Here is a 22,805-nt window from a genome sequence, read left to right on the forward strand (position 1 = left end):
ACGTTTGAAGTCATAATATTAGTGTACACAACAAGTTCCATAACTTTTCATTTTTTTTTTTTTTTTTGGACAATTTTTTCCCTTTTTTGACTTAGAATATGTATCAAAATTGATCTTTTCATTTGCATCGGTTCCTAATTTGGACGGGACGTGACAGGGACGGACGGGACAAAGTGGTTCCTATTATAGCCCCAAACAAAGTTTGGTAGGGGTAAAACCATACCTCCCTTATAACACAAGTCGCAAAATCAGTTATAATTTCAGCTTACTTTACATTATTTTTTTACACAGGACTAGCGCAATCTAGCTAGATTGTCAACATATCTAACATCCAACACACGTGTGTTTACTGATAAATACTATCTAAACCCGACTAAGGTCACTAAAATTACAGTACTTTTTACGTGGATATCAACGTATTTCAATAATCTTACCTGTTTAAAAAATTTAATTCTTTAACAAAACGCTAAATTTCAGCGTTGATTGAATGCTTCATAAAGTAGCAGATCTAGCAATTCTGTGTATAACGATCAATAATCAAGGAATATCAGAAATCAAAAGCCACTTTGACAAACATTTTCACAGTCAACGAAAATGTACTAAAATAGATTTTCACTGTACCAACATTTAACTAAATGATCAGAAAGTATGGCAGACGAAGTAGAACTACGAGGCTTATCAACATGAATGCAAAAAATTGTCATGTTTATGCGGGAACGGATCAAATTTCACAATGTACGTGTAAGCTTTGCACTCGAGGGCAAGATATCGAGCTCTTTTCTGAATTTCTTTTCACGAAGTTGGTGTCATACTGTCTTGTCCAAGTAGTGTGCGTAATGAAAACTGACAAGCTCGTCTCATTTGAAACACAGCAGTATTTTGAAACTTTCGTCTATTGCAATACGTGTTCTGTAACAGTTTCATAGCGAGGACTACCTTGACCAACATAGGTCTGATACACACAATAACACAATAACTATAATATAAAAACAATAAAAGTATTTTGTAAGAAATCTTTGTTCCATCTCGGAAAGCCAAAGAACAAAACTGATTTTTCCAAGCATTATTTTCTGTACATATAAAAGTCAAGTATAAAATTCACAGGAGAAAAGGTAACGAAACTTAAACTGTTCACGGTCAGAAAACTAAAAATACGGCATATAAGACCAGCAGGAAGTTGGCAGTTAGCAGTTGCAGCAGTTACAGCAGTTAACTGCCAGAACTGCTAGCAGTTACAACAGTTAACTGCTAGAACTGCTGGCAGTTGTAGCAGTTAACTGATAGAACTGCCAGCAGTTACAGCAGTTAACTGCTAGAACTGCCAGCAGTTACAGAAATTACAGCAGTTAAACATTGCGAATGTATAAAATGTCAGTAATTACAAAGCTGTAAAATATCAAAGCTTTTAGTAAGAATGTAACATCTATACAATGTATACAGTTTGAAGTAGCATAAACGTACGGATCACCGGAAGTTTGCACTGAAGTAGTACTTGCAGTTTTGCTGGTTTTAGGTTTTAATAGCAGTAACAACATTCTTTATTCTATTACTGCTGCAACAACAAACATTAAATTAACAGAATCCATGTTACTACTGCATTCCCAATTTTGAGGGCGAACCATAGGTAGCTACGTTTATTTTGGAAATAATATCTAGCATAAACATATTTTAACATAAAAATTATATAAACAATACGCAGAGTATAAAGCCTACACCTGCGAAAGAATTTCACGAGTCTTGTCCGAGTGAATTATCCACGCAGCGTGTAACTGACTAGTATTGTTTGGATAATTAAAACATGGTTCTGCTGTTTATTATTTCGATCGATTGTAATATGATTTTATTATGTAAAAGCGTAGATGGAAGAATGGGGAAGCACTAGTTCACGTTTCATTTAAGGCACCAAATACTGTATTGTAGGTGGACACGTCACCGTTTAACGTGTAATTGTGCTAACAACGCTGAAAAAACGTAGGAGTGCGTAGAATGAGTTCTATCCTGCGTACCTAGTAATCCATACACTGTGCGTAAATTAGCTTTTAAGTGTAACAAGCCTTTCATATGAAATAGAAGATTAAATGTATATATAGCAGCACTCTTTATTCGTACCTGTTAAATGTAATTTTCATATTAGCATCAAACTGTCATGTATTGCTTCGCCAACGGATTGTCAGTATGCCAGATACCTAATTACAAAATGTACACATATTTAGTGCTCTGTTACTACACAACATTAAAAAGCCTTTTTTTTTCATAAACATGTTGGTTCATGCTGAAAAAATGTTACAGTTTTAAATTGTTGCGACATCAACCATTTCTGTCAATTCAGCATACAACGCCAACATCATGTCTTTGGTACTGAATTAAAAGAATTATTGTGTCTAATACCTTTATACAGAATAAGACTTCTAGACATCAGTATAATTGTAGTTACATTAATGTAACTGTTATGATATTACATTGTTACAGTACGTAATTTATATCTTGTCGGGAAAATGTTGTCTTTTTTCCCCTAGTATCGTGTGCGCGGAACTAATGTGTCAAGGTTCCTATTTCGCTGGTTGCAGTTCCAATGTGGTTTTGTCTTTTGCCCGGCATTAAAAGATAGTCCCTACTGGAGATCACATGGAGTTAATTTTGGCTAGTGATTGATTAAAAACCTTGAAACGGGGTCAATGTGAAGGTGTTTGCCTTTCGATCCTGGGGTTGTAGGTTCAAGCTCTTCTGGGTTCGCGACAACACCTTAATCTTACTTTTTTTCCAGGAAGTGGACAGAAAAAGTGTGAATCTTTATCACAATTAGGGTGAAATAAATAGATAAAACGGGAGACCATGTGAAACGCAGTAGAAAATCATTACTACTACAAAATCTAACGTAAATTATACTTTGGTGATGAAAAGCGCATCTGTCATCATTCTATTTACCTAGACTCATTTTATTTTATATTATTATTTTGTGTGTGTGTGTGTGTGGGGGGGGGGGGGGGGGGGGGGGGGGGGGGGTAATATTTGAACCTACTAGGCTAATGCTATTTAGTGAGAGATACGCAACGAGATACCGGTATAGCTTTCTATACTGAAAACCAGTCCTTGGAAGAGTAAAACATGGTGTCTTCAATCAAAACTAGACGACGATCATCCCTGAAACATTAGAAATAAGCAAGTCAAAATAGGAGAACGTTCCCGGCCAAACACTAAAGTCCACCCTTGCTCGGAAACCAGACCTTAACCAGGATGGCCACCACCCGGGCGTGTCGGGCGTCCACCCTCTCTACAACGCCCACCCGGTGGCACCCCAGTTTCTTCTACTGTTGCGGGACTGGACCCCGACACCGAAACTCGCCATTTTACGTTCTGCCCAGACTTGGACGCACCCCCACTCATTTGGTTTCTTGTCATACATTATGTTCATTATTTTTACGTCTCCTTTGTTCAAGTATAATGATAAATAACTACTTGAATATAAATGCATGTAAAATGTATATACGCCTTATATATAAATTTAGTGCCCGGGACACATGCGAAACTATTAAAATCTTTTCAATTACACTTTACTATTTGGAATTCCCTACTTTCGTTTTAATGAAAGATAATTATAAGGGGAAGCAATTCCGAGGAATTTTTTCTGATTAATTTCCCTTTTATGGGCAATAACTTACAACCGGTAATACCGGTAGCTGTAAACTGCTGCAACTGCCAGCAGTTGTAGCAGTTAACTGCTGTAACTGCCAGCAGTTCTAGCAGTTAACTGCTGTAACTGCTAGCAGTTCTAGCAGTTAACTGCTACAACTGCTGCAACTGCTAACTGCTCACTTCACACCGATGCATATAAGTTCTTATGTTTAATTTGTACCATATTGTCTAAACATTTAATAGCATTACATGTACTTATGTATTTTGACTTTATATAATACAGTTAAATGGCCCATTTCTGAAATGAATACTAGTAAAGTATTATGTTCAATGTTGTTGTCATAAAAGTTTTATTTCCTAAATTGTTACTGTTTCCAATAACACAACATTAGTTAACCTGTATATAAGTTTGCCAAATTTGCACCTTTTAAAACTGTACGCTAATTTTCATTTTCATGTACGAATACCGGTCATGATTACTCATGATATCTATGAATACCTTAATAATTAAAAGTATGATACATTTCTTACATTAACCTTTACCCTGCTAAATTTCTATAATGAACTAGTTCATTTTTCAATTTAGACAGTATCATCAACTGTCAAAAGCGGCGCTTACCAAAAGAATACTGGCTGAATAGAGAACAGTGCAGATTATGATCAGACAGCATGGATGTGCAGGCTGATCTTGATCTGCACTGGTCGCAAAGGCAGAATCAATCGTGTCCAGCATGATAAGTTTATTCTTTTTATTCCTGTCTTGTGGACGACTGTGATCAATGACTGGTACGTATCTTTTTGTATTACTTGAATGGTAAAGTGCTTTAGTTTGGCGACTGTCTGTTGTTTCAATTGCTTCTAACCACGATTTATTCTTCAAGATTCTTCGAACCGACGGAATAGCAAAACCGGACGGTTCCATTGTAATTTGAATATATGCAGCTATATTTTGTTCGACTTCTTAAAATGCATTTTCTTCAATTACATGAACAACTGTTTTTTAAGACTTTGTCAGAAAGAAACACATGCAACGGCTGGCCAAATTCTTTTGCTATTTCCATTTGACTTTTGAGCACGTGTCTGTGGTATATTTGTACTAAATTATTCAGAAAACAAACACAATTCATATATAGCAAATAACCTTCTGACTGATCGTTATCTTACAAAACCGGAATGTGAAAAGTGTGCTCTACAGAACTTATGTTCATTGTTTCACAAAGCGACGGTAAATAAAATTTACCTTTACCTTTACCTTTACCATTACCATTACCTTTACCTTTCCCCTATAAGTATATAGTGGAAACTTTAAAAATCTTCTTGTGTGAAACTGCTGGCCCAATCTTGAAATACTTTTACCCAAATGGTGTTTGTGTAGCCTTTTGCCAAGATTGTTCAAATTATTCTATTTCGTCGAAACACGGCCGCTAGCGGGCGTGGTCACTTTTCCCGATATGTATATACTGGAAACTTTAAAATTCTTCTTTTGTGAAACTGCTGGCCCGATTTTCAAATAATTTTACACAATTGATCCTTTTTGACCCTCTGGCCGCCAGAGGGCGTGGTCACTTTCCCTATAAGTATATAGATCTTCTTGTCTGAAAAAAAAATTGCAAGGAAAATATGGAAAATAGCTCTACAGAGCAAAAAAAAACTGAGGACTATTTGAATACGCCATTATCAGTGTGGGGGAACACGTGACTTAAAACGGCAGCTTACACGGAAAAATGGCCGATAATTTCTCCGATTCGCAAGGAAAATCCAGGTATTTCTATTGATCAACCTTCGCTTAGATGCTCTAATATATCCTATCATATGCCCCCTACCTTCCGATTTCCTCCGGTACCCATACTTTGTTCCATTCACCTATATTTATCGAGAACACTTGGGAAGTTTGAATACATTCGCAAGTTTTGGAATGACGCTATCCACGGACGGATATAGTTTTGTCCAGAAAATACAAATTACTGAAGTAAATGACTGTACAATTACATGAAAAGTTAACCAAATACACTGTTCAGCCTAAACATGTAAAGAACTGGCAAAAAGAAAAGCTGCCAAAAAGAGAATGTCGAAATCTACGAAATGGCGTTGAACACGTACATAGTCTTCTAAGGTGCTGTGCACGTACAGGAGCAACTATTCTATTTTATATTACAGAAATACTAAAGTTGCCGCGAGGCTTCTGTATTTACAACACACTATATGATTGTTTTTCGTAAAAAAATAACATTGTGACGTCTCAGCTTTAATACTTCACCGTTGTTTCACGCACCGATGTCAAACAATATTCTTTCGGAATTCACAAAGATTCAAAAGTCTTTGGGTAGATAAAAGCACAAAATATGATTGTATTGTTTAAACACAACAGAGAATATTGGCAGAAAACCCTGATTATTAACTCACTCAGTCATAGCTGTGTAAAAGAATTTACTGGAAAACATTTGAATACACAACACTATTTATCATATAAAGTGAATCTACTATACCTTCGAGTTATGAATAAGGAAACTGATTTGTCAGATTTATTTTCTTTTGCAGGGGGCATTCCTTTCCCGCCATACATGTGTTGGCACATAATCTAGGAGTTCGGTGACATGCTCCCCGGAAAATTGTTTGGTATTCAAATGCCAGTTACATTCTGGGCACATCTGAGTACCTCTCCAGCAACATATGATTGGCAATTTATTTTATAAATTTATTTTGACTTTTTTCCAGAATTTGAAACTGTGGTCAGAAGCCGGTACTGACCTATTTCACTCACAGTTTCCCGAAGAACGACTTAGAGGCACTGAGATATAACAATGCAAAATAGGCAGAACTGACCTGGTTTTTATTTGCCTCTATTTAATTCAGCGACCATTTCCACAACTCTTTTATATTTGAAAAAACATCTTGGACTCCACTTTTAAGAAACTAGAGTTTTACATTTGATTTCCCTCAGTTAAAAATACTACACCATGCACAAAATGGTACCAATAATTATCTTGACTTTTAGCTATTCAAATTTCACCATTGGGTTCAGTTATTTATTAATCATTTCTAACGACCGCTACAATATGTTGTTCGCATTTAACAGTAATTATTCGGTAACTTTTGTCTGATATAGAGGGAAAAGGTCTAATTTATAGAATCGTAAAGAGCTGGCATTGGGTCAGAAAAAGTCCATACTCAGCATTTTCTTGAAGAGAAAGCATTTAAGACGTGGTCTACATCTTTGCAAACATCCTTTTAAATGTATATAGAGCTAGTAAAACATTTTATCACTTGTCATTGTTGAACGAAAGTAGTTTTTGAATGCTTTCATTTTACTGAATGAGCGTTCGCAAAATGCAGATGTTGGAGGCATAGTCAGAAGCACAAACAGAATAGTGTTTACATACGGAGGGATGTATAAGAGTGGTCTGAAGTCTGTGGTTTCTGACTGGCAATATTCAAGTGTAGTTTCTACTTTGTTACCTCATTTTTAAATATCTGAAATGTGCCATGAAGATCTGGTGAATATGCGGTGTAAATAGGCACTGGTACTTCTGACTTGTTTTCAGTAGATTTTGGCAGCAAAACGGACTTCATTTTGTAGAATTTGAGTTGCCATTTCTAGACAAAATGGTCGAAAAATACATTGATACCATAAACTCAAAGTAATCCAAGACAGATTCTGCATCATGGTTGTCTGTATGCATTTACCTTCCAACACGCCTTGATTTAGATGTTTTAGTGCCGAAGTCTCTGATTATACGCATTGCCTTTTTGTATCGGGCAAGCCACACTGCAGAGTCATTCCGCTCAGTCGAGAAAACTTGTATCTTTATCCCTGTAACGGCATTTAGTAAGTCCATATCTTCCTTCTGAAAAAAAGGCTCGTTAGCGCTACGATGATACTCAACACATTTTCAGATTCAAGAGAAATGACAAAGTCAAATCTAAGAACTGCAGCAAGATACTAGCCTGCCTTCTCATTTCCATCTTCATGCAGTATTTTCTGAGCATGGATTATCACTGGAAACGTGCTCTTGATCATGCAGAAGGCCCGACTTGACCACAGAGACTCAGAAAGGATTCGCATTTTAATGCGTTGTTCCAATTCCTCCCTTGGAACTGTGTCCCTTGCCAGTTCCTCGGTAAACGCTACCGATCATTCAGCTGAGTAATCGAACAGAAAGCTTATATCTTGCACAGTTGACATCAAGGTTTTTAGAACTGTGTACTAAGGCTAAATTCAAACAATGAGCTTTGCAATGTATATCAGTTGCATCCGTAGCTCTTTCTTTTATAAGCGTTTGCACACCACGGTATTTTTATGTTTAATGCCCCATCATAGCATTGCGCTCTTAACTTTAGAATACCTAGATCAGCTTCTTACAAGAAATCCAAGATATTGCGATTAACTTTAACACCTTTGATAGATTTGCAGTCAATAAATCATATAGGAAGTCTTTACAGAGGCACATTTATCACCAGTCGGCCTAATCCTAATGCATAGCGAGAGGTGTTTCTTGGTTGATTTGTTAGTTGCATCGTCAACAATGATGGCAAATAAAAGAGAATTTATACAGTCCGCTTACAGTTTTTCTCATATTTGATTAAAGCAAACTCTCATTATCTCATTTTGAATGTCAGGAGATGCGTATTTTGAATTAGATCTCTATATGTGCATTGTCAGATTTTGTTGTTGTTGTTGTTGTTGTTGTTTTTTAAATTATACTGTGCATTGCCCAAAAGCTCCTTTTGAATTTTACCATCTTGGGCAAATATGTTTAACATTGTCATGAAGTTGCTACCCTCTTCCGTATGTCCATGTGTCGCTATATTCTGCTCAATACAAACAACAGTAACCTTTATTATTTCTCCTATTACGTGTCTATTTCTTTGTACTAAATTCTTTGTTGATTCAGATATTTTCTTGCTTACCGAATTATTTTTTTCCTGTCTTGATAGTCGCATAATAACTTCCCTCTAGGACCGACGAAACGTGGTGATAGGATTCTGTATAACATCTTTTGAGCCAGATGAAAAAAAATTCTTCGAATCTGTGTAATACTGGTAGCTCTAATATGAAGGTTTTCTTCCTACCGCCAACAAACATACTGAAAATATGTAAATAAAAACATGAATTTCATATGAATTTACACAAACTAGGGGAAAAAATTATGTAACATCCATCATCCTTTTCACCCTCGTATTCTAATTGCATTTTTTTTTTTTGGCATTTTCGTGTTTTTTTCCTCATATTTGAAGAAAATATGTAGTCATATGTCTAAAGTATCTATATGTGTCTCCGAGACGTTATATAACACTATGTAAGTATGTGTTGCCATTGATATTACTCTAAATACTGCGTTTATGTAATTAAATGGGAAAAATTGCAGTCCAGCTATAAAGACGTTGTAAAAAGGTTTTCTTTTTATTTTCATTTGCATGTTCTTTCATGCACGTTCAGAATTAAATTATGCGGACAAATATAGAGCATGTCTGCTTAAGTGCATGAACTTTCGTAGATCTTGTTTTTCAGAAAATGCGATTCAACCTTTGACATTATAAATGTGTAAAACACTTTTAAACACAGAAGCCTCGTGGCAATATAAGTATTTCTATAATATAAAATTGAATCATTGACCTTGTACGTGCACAGCGCCCTAGAAGACTATGCACGTGTTCAGCGCCATTTCGTATATTTCGACATTCTCTTTTTGGTAGCTTTGATTTTGCCAGTCCGTCACATGTTTATGATGGACTGGATATTTTATTAAGTTTTAATGTCATTGTACTGTCGTTTATTTCAGTAATTAGTATTTTCTGAACAAAATAATGTCGGTCCGTGGATACCGTCATCCCAAAAACTTCGAATGTATTCAAACTTCCCAAGTGTTCTCGGAAAATATAGGTGAATGGAACAAAGGAAAGGTACCAGAGGAAATCGGAAGGTAAGGGGCATGTGATAGGACATATTAGAACATCTAAAACAAATGTTTATCAATAGAAATACCTTGATTTTCCTGACGAATCGGAGAAATTATCGGCCATTTTTCCGTGTAATCTGCCTTTGTAAGTCACGTGATTCCCCACACTGATTATGCGACCGCATTTTTTTTCGCTCCATTTTTCTATTTAGTGTCTGTATACCTACACACCATCAAAGTTTCGTTATGAGAAAGTATACTTTTGACGGTCAAAAATACGTGACTGCTTTTGTGACGGAAAAAAAGTTGTATACGGAAAAGATGACTGTATATCGTAACCAACATATCCTATGCAATGTTATGAGTCCCTATATGGAATCTGGCATGACAGTTGATGTATACCCAAACATCATTCGTTGAGGAAGCTAATGAGCTATTCTTCTATATTAAGGGAGAATGTATTATTTATTACAGTGCAAATGCATTATTTCAGCAGGCTATTTGTGCTACATTTCAGAAAATACATGCTAGAGTTCCTGAGTAAAGAGCCAACATCACAACAAGTACGTATCGCACTGGCTATAGCTTTATCAGATCAAGTGGTTCCAACGTTGTTTGAGTGGAGAATTTTACGCAGAACAGATGGAGAAATGTGTCCGATTGTATAAATTTCCGGTCTTGTAAGTATGATTTAAATGAATTTCTACCCGTTATATCCTTGGGACGGCCAGCACATATTTATGCAATCTCGCCAGGCATATATATGTTCATGACAACACAGAAAATGACGTCACTCGACCTTCAGCTATTTCCGGAACGAAAGCCGTATATTGATTCGTAGTCAGGGGTCACCCCTTCTAAATGTATGCGCGTGGACCTTGTTTTTTTTTTTTTTGTTGGTTTTTTTTTTTTTTTTTTTGCTATTGGGGAGTAAATTTTCAGCACTTTCTAACGAATTGAAATTAACTTGGCTTTAGTACGACATGTCCGCTTTTCATCTACGAAAAGATATTTGAGTTCGGGATAAACACAAATCGCACAGGGGTTCGTAACGGACCAAGGGTACATTGATAATTTTGGAATTTCATCAAATCGCTCTAAAGGTCGTTTTTGATGTTGTCTGAGAGTGTCAGTATATGCCTCGGATGTAAGATATAACCGTATTTGAGAGCTGCAGACCTAGACATTTCAGAAATATTTTCAAAATAAATTTCGTGTAATAAATGTTGATTCTACGGAAGCGTGAAAGGGCCATCAGACGCTAATACGTTTTATTACGGTAAGGCTGCGGAAAGGATATAACGAATTGAATGAAAACGATGGGTGCACCTGGAGCGCAAATGTCTTCGTTTCGTAGCACATGTGTCCATTTAGCTAACGCAACGCAGTTTCGAGTCGGTCGCTACGCAACACAATCAAGTGGATACCGTTCTGTGTCTTACTTGCAAAGTCACTTAACACTAGACATATATTTTTGTGGACATTGTCAGAAAAAAAACAACTTAAAAGCAAAAAAGAATATTGAACAATATTAGTTAGTAAAAACAAGAACCAGTTAATGGACGTAACTCACCACGTACGGTACTGAACAGTGTACTAAACAATCACAAGCGGGTTAACTCTTTAAATCAGTATAGTTACATTTCGTTCATTTTAACTCATTGCTATTTTATTACTGATATACTGTGTATTTAAGCTGTTCGTATAAAATAATTCAAATCTGATCCATGGTAAAAAGTATTGATCAACTGTCGGTATATGTTTTCATTCATATGCCTGATGTAATGTTCATCTATTTTCAGAGAGATAAATCACAGAAAAAACAAGAACAAGATTTTACTTGTCGTCCATGAAACAAAACATCGAAATAAGCTTGTATGTTCGCCATTCAAAAATGAAAACAAACGGATTAGCACGTATTGAGTGTACAACATACTGTCTAAAAGTAAGGGTTAGGTTAAACATAGGTTTAATTGTGAACATTAAATGCGTGCGTACACTGAATGCGGGAGATTTAATGCCGACAGTTATTTAGTCGGTAAAGACTTGCTCTATTCTATTAATCAAACGTGCCATTTTATCATTGTCTTCAGTAAAGCATTCACCGTACATATAACCCAACAACCCTTGCATGTCTTAAAATGACATGCCATTGTTTAATTAATATTTCCCTCGGGTAGACAACAAAAATGCAAATATAAAAGCTACATACGTAAAAGTGCAAAATACCTACGTCGTTTTTGCAGACCACCGTATGGTATAGATTTGACGTTTCGTTGAGCTCAGCTCAATAAGGAATAATCGAAAAATCTTTGCGTTTCCGGGGTTAAAAATAATCGCTTTCGGGAAAGACAGTGGACTAACATCTGAAATGAGGAACAGTCGGGTGCAAATGTGACATCAGAATGAAAGATGAAGCCGAGATAGAATCATATAATAGTTTAATTTTTGTTTTATTAGCATGCATGTTATATCTGTATTTTGAAGTATTGGAGGGGAGAGGGTAGCAGCTTCTATACTTCGGCTCTTACGCCTGTGGAATAATAAGCTAAATTTTCTTATCTCAAGCTATCGATTTCAATTTAAGGCACCTGCAGTTTGTGTGCAAAATAACTACGTCATTAGACTGTGTTTACAATAATGTGCATTCATATTACATGGTTCACATAATAGTGTAATTATACTGTTGTATGATATATGCGATGCCGCAAGTAAACCGCCTTTTGGAGTAAGACTGTGTTAAATTGTGGCTGTGATATAAACAGTTACTTTCCACGCACAATTTCGAGTTTACATGTTTTCATTGCATAGCGAAAACGCACTTTGTTTAATAAACAAAAACAACAGGCAAACAAACACAGACGAAGCATGATTGTGCGTGATTCTTCTTTAAAATTCCAACATATTTATACCCCTATTACGGCAACAAGAGAAAAAAATCAGTAATCAAGATTATGCAAACCAAATAGCACCAGATCTTGGTACAAATAAAGTTTAATTTTAGCTCTCGTAACGATCAATAAACAAACGGGAAAACCAGTGTGCCTGATGTGCGTGAAATTAGCCAGAGCAACCAGAGTAGCCAGAGTTTAGCCAGTTCAGCCAGAGTTCAGCCAGAGTTTAACCAGAGTATCCAGAGAAGTCATAACTCTGGTTACTCTGGCTGGCCAGAGTAGCCAGAGTTCAGCCAGAGAAGTCATAACTCTGGCTACTGAGTTTCTAGGATGTTAAAATTTTCTGGCTACTCTTGTCAGCCATAGTATCCAGAATAGCCCGAGTCACCTGGATTTTATTTGCTCTGGTTAGTCTGGCTGGCCAGAGTAGCCAGAGTTTCTAGGATCTTAAGCATGCCGTGAATTTCCAGTCCAATATTACCACTTTATATTTTCGCAGTAGCGGACTGTGGCAAGTCTATATCTGCATGTAGTTCTCGTGTGGCTATCAGTGTGTAACATTTACCGTTAATTATAGGTTATAGCATTTATTTTTATCCACCGGTTTTCAAGAAATTAGAAGTGTTAAAGACCCACCAATACCTACTTTTTCCTCCCACATGAACTTGGTGCAAATAATTCTGGTAATACTGGTATAATACAACTATTCCACAAGATGACAGGTAGAAAATCTAGGCCCTGTTTTCGCAACTTCATCTGCAAACTGATTGTCATTCTCTTCTCAGTATAGTTTTATAAACATAGAATAATATTTAACTATCTTACACTGTAGAAGCAAAGTGTGGTCTAAACTCACCTTAATTCATCAAGTACCCTGCATACTACTACATTAATTGAATAATATATTTAGACATTAAATACAATGTCTTAGTCTTATATTTGTTACTGTCAAATTGTAACTATATACTCGTTATTTCTCATTTCTCAATACAAAAATGTATAATTACCATCATGGAAATACAAAAGATTACAGTTATTTTGTGGTGTGTCTTTTAGGTAACTTGACAGTCGCCACTACTGACCCTGACATTTTATAGGGAAAAATACAAGTATATATAACTCTCAAAATATACTAGGTATTTAGAATTAAAGCTTAAACAAACTATTAGTGACAAACGCCCCCGAAGTGTGCCCAAGAATGCTACAGTTGTCTGCGCAAAATATGCCAGAACAGTTTAGGTTTGACTCATTTTGCGACCAGATTAAAGAAGTTCTCCGAAGGTAACCTTGACCTTGGAGCTAGCGTCTTGGTCTGGAGCTTGACACACCAACTCATCATAGGGAAGAATTGTGACAAGTAATTTCTGATGAATGGCTTAAAAATAAAATCTGTACAGAATATTCCAATGTGTTCGTCGATGCTGGAAAAACTCGTCTTACATCCGACGTGTAAGATGACTCATGAATGAAAATATGCTACTTTAGTAAAGAAGTACCTTAAAGAAACACATTCGTTTTATTCTTTTTACTTTAGGTTATCTGAAGAGTACGGCATACAAAAAGGAATTAATCACTGGTTGTAGGTATTGATTGCAATATTCGGTACTCAGGTAATTGTTTTGCGTTAACTCTACGGAGCATCGTTACCATCTAAACAGTTACCCCCGAGCCGGATATTTCCATCTGTACCTACGATCAGTGACATAATCTTATAATCTAACATCAAGGAGAAGAATTACACCAAGGAAAATGAAAACCCGTTCGGTTCGTTTCTGACAATTCGTTTCTGACATTGCACTTTGACTTACTGACCCCGGAAGCAATACAAATAGATAATTTTCCTATGAAGTTTCACGGCTGTAGGCTAAAGTGTTCTTTTGTTATTGAGCGGACACCATTTTGAGTTTCAAGGTCACTGTGACCTTGACCTACTGGCCCAATAACAATTAGGATCATCTAATGACCACATGTAATCATCCTATGAAGATTGACCATTATGAGACCAAGCATGGTCTACCGACCGGCAAACAGACAGACAATTAGCAAAACAATATATCGTCTCTCTATCAAAGGGTTGGGGTCGTAATTATAGTTATTACTTGAACAAGTTTGTAGTGTTGTGCTTATTACTCAGTCATCATAATAAAAATGATCTTAGGTTATATGAATGTATGAAACTAGATATATAAATCATGTTGCCTCATATTTCTGTACAGAAAAGTCGAAGTCTTTTATAAACTTTTAATTGCATATTACTTTATCATGCTGCACATATGAAGAGACATATTATTATATAAACTATTTGGCATGACTTGACTAGATAAGACCATCGAACAATTTCGACGGTATGGCATGCGGAAACAATTCGTTTTTGTAATTAAAGTACTAAGAACTTTTCATTCTATTAAGTGTTCAATGCTAACTACTTCCATTTGTTGCGATACTGTTACAACCAAACGAGGCTAGAAATGTAATAAATTTTGTATTTCCTTATTTCTTTCAAAACACAAAAACTAGAATAAACGTTAAAGTTACAGAAATGCAACATCAGTCATTTCAAACAAGAGACATGATTCCCAGATTTTTTATACAATGTATTATATTAATAATTCCAAAAGGGAGGAAATTATATATCTCCAACCATCTCCGGAAATTTCAATGTCTCGAAAACATTCACCATCGGGCAATCAGATGCTACCAAGGCGTCCATCGTTTCGCACCTATACTTGCCACCACAAGAGACGTCGCATGTCTCCTGGTGGATTAATATTATCAGTTATTGGAACAGACTATCATCGTTTAGTGGTGAGAACCACTGAAAAGGAATTTTTTTGATATGGGTTATAATTTGTGCACAAATAACTGGTGCAATGATTTAAAAGAAATGGTATCCTTAATTGGTAGGGCCGAGACTTTCAACAACAAAACTGTTATCAATCTAGACTAAGCACTTTCAAAGATTAACCATTATTATAGCTGTGTTTGGAAAAACGGCATTGACAATGTGTCCAAATTGTGAATTTATATCTCATTCAAAAAAAGAATTTGAGACAGAAAACCTTGAAAAGAAATAAACGATGACTTCTTGCTAAGCTAATACGTGGTATTCTACCACTACGTATTGAGACTGGCCGGTATATTCGGGGAACGAGTAGAAGACCGAATACGTCGCTTTTGCAATAATCATTTTATTGAAAACAGACGCATTTTGTAATATGTTGCTCATATATATATACGTTAGCAATATTTTCGAGAACTATATGGTACTTCTGAATTCGATTCAAAGACTGATTCTGGAAAACTGATATATTTGATTAAGAACAAACCTTGCACACTTGCTAAGTATATTGTCAAGGATCAAAGTTTATATAGATGATTTGACTCTCATAAATTGATCAAAAACAGTAGAGATGATATTACCTTTATCGTATTATTACGTAAAATGTTACAAGCATTAAAAAACATTGCATTATATATTTAATTTTGAAGACAAGGCTCTTGTTACACTGTATATATAATGTTTGTATTCATTTGTGACTTCGTGTAAATATTGTATGTGATAATTGCAAATGTAAGGTGACTTATAGGCCCAATGTTCCGGGTGTATTTTGTATGTATTTGTATGACTTAGTTTGGTAAAACTGATTACACTTGTCACTTTAATACTAGTAGACAATCAAAATGCACTAGAGCTGTTCAACAATTCAATTTTTTTCTAGGGGAGCATGCCGCCCACCCCTAATGTGTCCCTTAAAATCCATCCATTTTTGGCTAGCTATGACCCCCTTGTTGCTCATTTATCTTTTAGGTATCAATTATACAATTTATATATGAATATTTTTTCAACAATTTTGCTTATAGAAGTATATGACTGTGCTCAAAATTAGGAACTATAATTTGGGTCAAACTGCTGCTTAATCAAGCATTTATCCAATGAGACTTGAATATAAATTCATGCAGAATGTAAATCTTTATCCTGCTTGTTAGTTTTCGAGTTTCTTAGACGGCAAAAAGAATTTCTTGGCTCCAAGTAAAATCCCAATCCCCACAGAAGTTCAAATAGTCGGCCAGCGATTGTTATCGGATGGCAACGTTCTTGTATCATGAATATATAGCTTATTTCAAATTGTACATTCGAATACCACGAGGACTGTAATGAGACACTATGAACTTGGTCTTACTGTTATCAAACCTAACACAATGCCCACATCCGGGAAACTTTATTTCACGCAGGAGTTTCCCATTTCTATCAAGCTGATGTATCCCTACGAAATGCGGTATATAAATATTTCCTTTGGCATCTATGTCTGGATGCCAAGGGTACATCAGATTTTGGTAACTGTATTCGAAAACTAATGTACCATCTAACTTCACAGCCACCACTTTATTCAGACCGTGGCTAGATATGTACAACACGTTTGTGCCTGTATCAAAACAGATTCCGTACGCTTTCTTCACAACTTTACACATTTCGGATGCTAATGGGACAGAGCCAGTTTTAGTACCATCAAGCTCGAACACATCTATAGTCCCAGACCTGGAAAGACCTATAATTTGGCGTTGTAATTTGTTGTACGAAATATCATAGATAGCACTGTCTGTTTTGAACGTATTCACTGTTTCAAATGTCCCTTTATTGATCTTCATTAGCTCAATAGCGTTGCTACGTGGGTAACAAACAGCAAATCTTGAATCATCTACTTTTTTCAAAGACCATGGTTGTGAGGACAGGTTTTCTGTTTTATTGTATTTAAGTGATTCTTTATTGATATCAAACAGTTGAAGCTGCTTCATCTCTTGCAAACCAACGACAACAAAATTGTCAATCCACAGGCATGCACGTGCATGACCTGATGAAACTGTCAATTTCATCTTGCTAATTAATACTGGTTCTCCGGTTAGAGTGACCTTGCATATTTCTGTACTTGCGGGTATTCCTGCAATAGATGTTAGCTCTTCGATACGAGAACAGGAAGCAATGGTTTTCATTAAGTCTTGTTCAGAAATGTCATCTACCAAAGTAAGACTTTTCACGCTTGAGTCTTTTCGAAGATTTTGAAGCGTGTCTTCGTGTCGTTTAAGCTCTGTTTTCAATTTCCTTTCAACCAGGAACAAATGAAGCTTTTCTCCATTGTTACGGACAATACGTAGGTTGTCACGTGACCAATTAACCTCAGTTTTCAACATTTCAATGCTATCAAGTTGTGTTTTACTTTTCTTCATTACGTTGTCGCTTCTGTCGTCAGCATCCTGTAACATAATTTGCTCCATTTTATAGAAAGCTTCATCTATTTTCTTTTTAAGCGCTGCAAGCTTATCTCTAATTTGAATCTTTGAAGCTTTTACTGTAGACTGGTGCTTAGTTTCGTATTCTGTGAGCTCTTTGGAACCATCAAAAATTTCACCCAGTCTGAAATCTATATCCTGGTCTGAAATCTCCAACTTGGATAGTTCGTCTGCTATAGAGATCATATGGTCACACTTCCGGTGCCTTACTATCGCGCACTCATTACAACATAACTGGTCGTGGTCCTTGCAGATGTATCGAACCTCCTCCGCCTGATGCTCCGGACATTTTGTTAGTGACTTCAAGTAATCAAATTGAGCAACATCTGATTCTCCGTCGCCAAGGTTACAAAGTTTATGATTTGATAGACTTTTGATTTTCTTATGTAGTTTCACACAGTCTTCGCATATTTTCTCGGAGCACTCGTAACAATAACGACTTGCCGGTACTTTTATTTCTTCCCGAGAACATGGTTCACAATTAATTTCCTTGTCCGTCATTTTTGTTGTCTTGCTGCTCAAAATCGAAACTAGGATAAAGTTAACAGGTAAGCTCTCCACCCACTTGTCGGCATTATTATCAAATTGTTTGATTTCACATTTCGTGTCTGTCCTACATAAAGGACAACAAATATCACATTTCCTTTAGTTGTTACTACCGATCACCTTTGCAGCATAATTAACTAAACACAGACGACAAAATGATTGTAAACATGGCAATGTCCGTGGATTAACGTACAATTCTAAACAAATAGAACAACATAAATTTTCTTCGTTTATAACTACTTCTTTCGACTCCGCCATTAAATATCAGATATATATACAACAATCGATAAACTGATAGCCTTGCTCGCAACTTATTTCCTGTTAAGGTGAATATAATCACGGATGACCTAACTGAATTCAATTGTAAACATGTACTAGTAATTACCGAATGTACATCTGTGTGTATGTCACTCTCTTCGGGTATTCAGAATATTTAAAATCCCAAACACATCGTAACATGTCGATGATAAGATTACAGGCAATGTCGAACAAATGTTGATATATTTATCATAACTTCCTATACTGATTGCCAAACCATTCGTGTTTATAAATTTCTAGAAAATGTTTCCCTCGAAAACTGCTAAACTTCACCACATTCGCACAAGTATCTCCGAACAACAACATACATGTCCAGTTACGATTTTTATTCATAAATAGCAAATTTCCTGCGCATAAAAAATCTGTATTTATGGTAAGTAATGTCATTTGAATTTTGAATGTCCGAGGTCATACGAAAAGAGCAACTCAACAATGGGTGCAAGAACGATATGGAATAGTTGATAACTTAGCATCAACTTTAACCTTTAGTAGGCAAAAGTCCGTGGCATTCGAAGCAGCGGTAACCGCTAGTGGTACAAACGCTGGCGAAAAATGCTGAAAATCTGCGACCAGGTTAACCAAAAAATGTGGGACATTGCTGTGTATACTAAAAAGAAGATTGGTGATGACGACTCCACCTATCCAAAAGTCCTTTACTTGTACTCTTATTCATTTGTCTACACAACGGTCATTGGCTATAACGCAACGACGTTTACATAGTACGAAATCGTCATCATTGTACAACGCTTACCGATAAAACAATTTCAAAACCATTTCTGTCATTTCGGTTTCTATAAGAGCATACAGTAGACGACTTGAAATGTGTCCATAGGACACAGACACCTCACCCCCCCCCCCCCCCCCCCCCCCCCCACTCCTATGTGATCACATAAGTGAGATTCCTGTAAAAAAAAGTCCTTGTAAATATTTATATCATCATTAAATGATTAAATGTTGCATTCCCTTGCTATGGTGCAAGTTTATACTAAGTTATTTGACTATAAGACAAAACATCTTTTACCTCTAATTTTTTAGGGTTTTGGAACTTTGTGTGTAAACTTACATCATGGTCTCAAATGTTTGTGTGAAATTTGCAAACAAACGCACGAACAGGTTTCAGAAGTACACATGTATTGAAAGAAAAGTCAATTTTGGGAAATTTTCCAAGCGAAAATGGGCGATAATATTTCCATAACAAAAGACAGTTATGGAACCTGGTATGTGAACTGGGACGTTGCAGGTCGGACTGAACAAAGTGATTCCTATAAACCCCTCACCAAACGCAAACAAAGTTTGTTTGGGTAAAATAACGCAAGTTGCAAAATCAGTAAAAACTTCAATTCCGTTTTGTTTACATCAAAGTTTTATTTGCAGGACAAGCGCAATCCAGCTTCCTTTTCATATCTAACATCCAACACAGGTATGTTTCATGAAAAAATAATATCTGAACCAGACTTTGTCTATAGTTACTAACATATACAAGTACTTTTTCGTGGACATCAACGGAATTTCATGATAATCTTACCCGTGTCAAAACTTAACATCTGCAATAAAGAGCTAAATAGCCACGTTGCTTAAATGTTTCATAAAGTAGCACATCCAGCCATTATGTTTATAGTGATCAATAATAATCATTGGAAATGTCAGAGATATCCAAAATATTAAGTTGCTTTGATAAACATATGTTCACATGCTAAATGTGTTTTTACTCTACCAAAATGGAGCTTACAGTAAAAGAAATTAGAAGATAAAGTAGAACCAACAGCTTTGGTAGATACGCTTATCTACATGAAAGGGCATTTTAAATAGCATGCAGACATTTGTCATATTTACAAGGGATATAGTCAAATTACACATTTATGTATAAATTTTGCAGTCGAGCCCAAAGGCGTCGTACTGGATGTCGAGCTTTTTTTAAAAAAAATTTCACGACATTGGCGTCTTACTCACTTGTCAAAGTAGTGTGCATACTGAAAACTGATACACTGTCTCATTTGAAATACATCTATACTTTGCAGCTTTCGTTCTCAATTTTCAAATCTGAAATACATGTTTTGTAACAATTTCATAGCTAGGACTACCTTGAAGACTACAATACTACATACATGCTACACACAATCGCTATAAAGATAATAAGAAGTAGTTTGTAATAAAACTATAATCAATCTCGGAAAGAAAGTTGAAAAACAAAACTGATCTTTCCAAAAGTATTCTCTGTAGAAAGCCTGTACACATATTATAATCAAGTATAAAATTCACTGGAGGAAAGGTAAGGAAACTATAGTACAGAAAACTAAAAAATAAGACGTAGAAGTAACGCCAAGTATGTAAACATTCTCCTTATGAATTTATGTACTTAAGCACAACAATAATATGCACATTCTGTTTTTCAAGTACGAAGTCTCTTCGTAACGCTTTAACAAGATTGTGATTGCTAATTTAGCAAAGATTCGTGCTGCATAAAGTTGTCCAGGTGAATTCCAACTGAAGTATACAAAAATGTACAGTATCATTAGAAACAAAAAGGTTTATTTCTATTTTAAAAATTGTGTTCATTGCCTTACTTTTTTTAATTTACATTAACTACCTGAAAAAAAGTCTAAACATATTAGTTGAATCGTGCTCCTCCACTTTCAAGACGCACGCACAAACATACTTGTTGTGTTACATTTTAAACTGAAATTACTTTAACATGTTTGTGGTCATTTTTTCATGACTAATTTACAATAATAACATCTACACAACATGCGTTTAAATCTCAGTTCTTTCTATGTTTCCTTTTATCCTTCTTTTGTAACCTCGAGCAGCTCACACGCCTTGTGGATTCCAAGTCATCTAACCTTGTATCATTATTATCAACTTCACCGAAATCATCATCTGCTCCATTGAAAACAACATTTGTTACATTAATGTCTGGTTTTGTGGATTCTTCATTCTTTTTATTCCTGTCTTGTGGACGACTGTGATCAACGACTGGTACGTATCTTTTTGTATTACTTGAATGGTAAAGTGCTTTAGTTTGACGACGAACGTTTGTTTCAGTTGCTTCTAACCACGATTTATACTTCAAGATTCTTGGAATCGATGGAACAGCAAAACCGGATGGCTCAATTTTAGTTTTGAGACAAGCAGCTATATTTCGATCGAGTTCTTTACATAAATTGTCTTCAATCACATGAACAACTGTTTTACTCATTTTGTCATGTATTTGACTTGTACTATTTTCAAATTTTGCTAATTCGTTTTGTAAGATTCTGTCAACAAGAAACACATGCAACGGCTGGCCGAATTCTTTGGCTGTTTCCATTTCGACCAGTGAATGTTTAACTTCAGATTGCAATGACTCAATTTCTTCTTTATGAAGTGTACTTTCCTTAAGAATTAAGCTACTCTTCTCCTCAAATTCGCCAAAGACAGCTTTCTCCATTGCACAGAATGCTGAATCAATTCGCTTCTTTATTTGTTTGAATTTATCTTTCATTTCAGTCTTATAAGCTTTGACAATTGACTGGTGTTTTGTTTCATAACCAATTAATACCTCCAAATATTCGATCAACTGTTGTAATTTGTAACTTGTCCCATACGCAGATCTTCCTATGTCTACCTGTTCTTTGGCGCAATAGACACCACTTCATTGCATTTTCTATGCTCCAAAATTGCACATTCACTACAGCACATTTGGTTATGATCCTTGCATATATATCGGACCTCGTCAGACAGGTGCTTGGGGCATCTAGTTAGTGACGTTCAAGTTTAGCAACATCTTCTTGTTTGTTAATATCACATAGTCTATGACTAGATGAAATTTTTACTTTCTTGTGCATATGTTTGCATTTCTCACACAATTTCTCTGAACACTCGTAACAATAGTAGGTATTTCAATGACCTTGACCTTTAATGTAAACAAATATGGCGGCCGCCGATTGAAAGTAGAAAGTGCCGCTCGCTTGAAAACTCATAAATTCATTCATGATTTTTTCGGCGGAAAATACATTTTCTTTAAAAACAAATTCGGTGGTGAAACTTTGCTTTTATCTCGTAACATAGAAAGTTGGAAATGATTTTTAATTTTCATAAATACAGCAGCAAACAAAAAGAAATTTCTACAGATGATGGATTAACTTGCAAGTATCCTATTTTTGCATAAATAAAACCATTATCAACTCGCATTTACAAGCGATTTGCCCCTAAAACTTCCAATCGAAGAGTGCTCACTGCGCATGCGCACCGG

General features: G+C 35.8%; 1 protein-coding gene across 1 annotated transcript; it reads right to left on the minus strand.

Annotated features, from left to right (window-relative positions):
* Positions 1–15,549: 15,549 nt before the first annotated feature.
* Positions 15,550–18,696, minus strand: LOC128557959 (uncharacterized). The gene has a single exon (XM_053546644.1). It carries the CDS (start codon positions 18,209–18,211, stop codon positions 16,541–16,543), a length of 1,671 nt encoding a protein of 556 aa, XP_053402619.1. The 5' UTR covers positions 18,212–18,696; the 3' UTR covers positions 15,550–16,540.
* Between the last annotated feature and the right edge of the window lie 4,109 nt (positions 18,697–22,805).

The sequence above is a fragment of the Mercenaria mercenaria genome, chromosome 6 (genome assembly GCF_021730395.1).
Source record: "Mercenaria mercenaria strain notata chromosome 6, MADL_Memer_1, whole genome shotgun sequence".
NCBI lineage: Eukaryota > Metazoa > Mollusca > Bivalvia > Venerida > Veneridae > Mercenaria > Mercenaria mercenaria.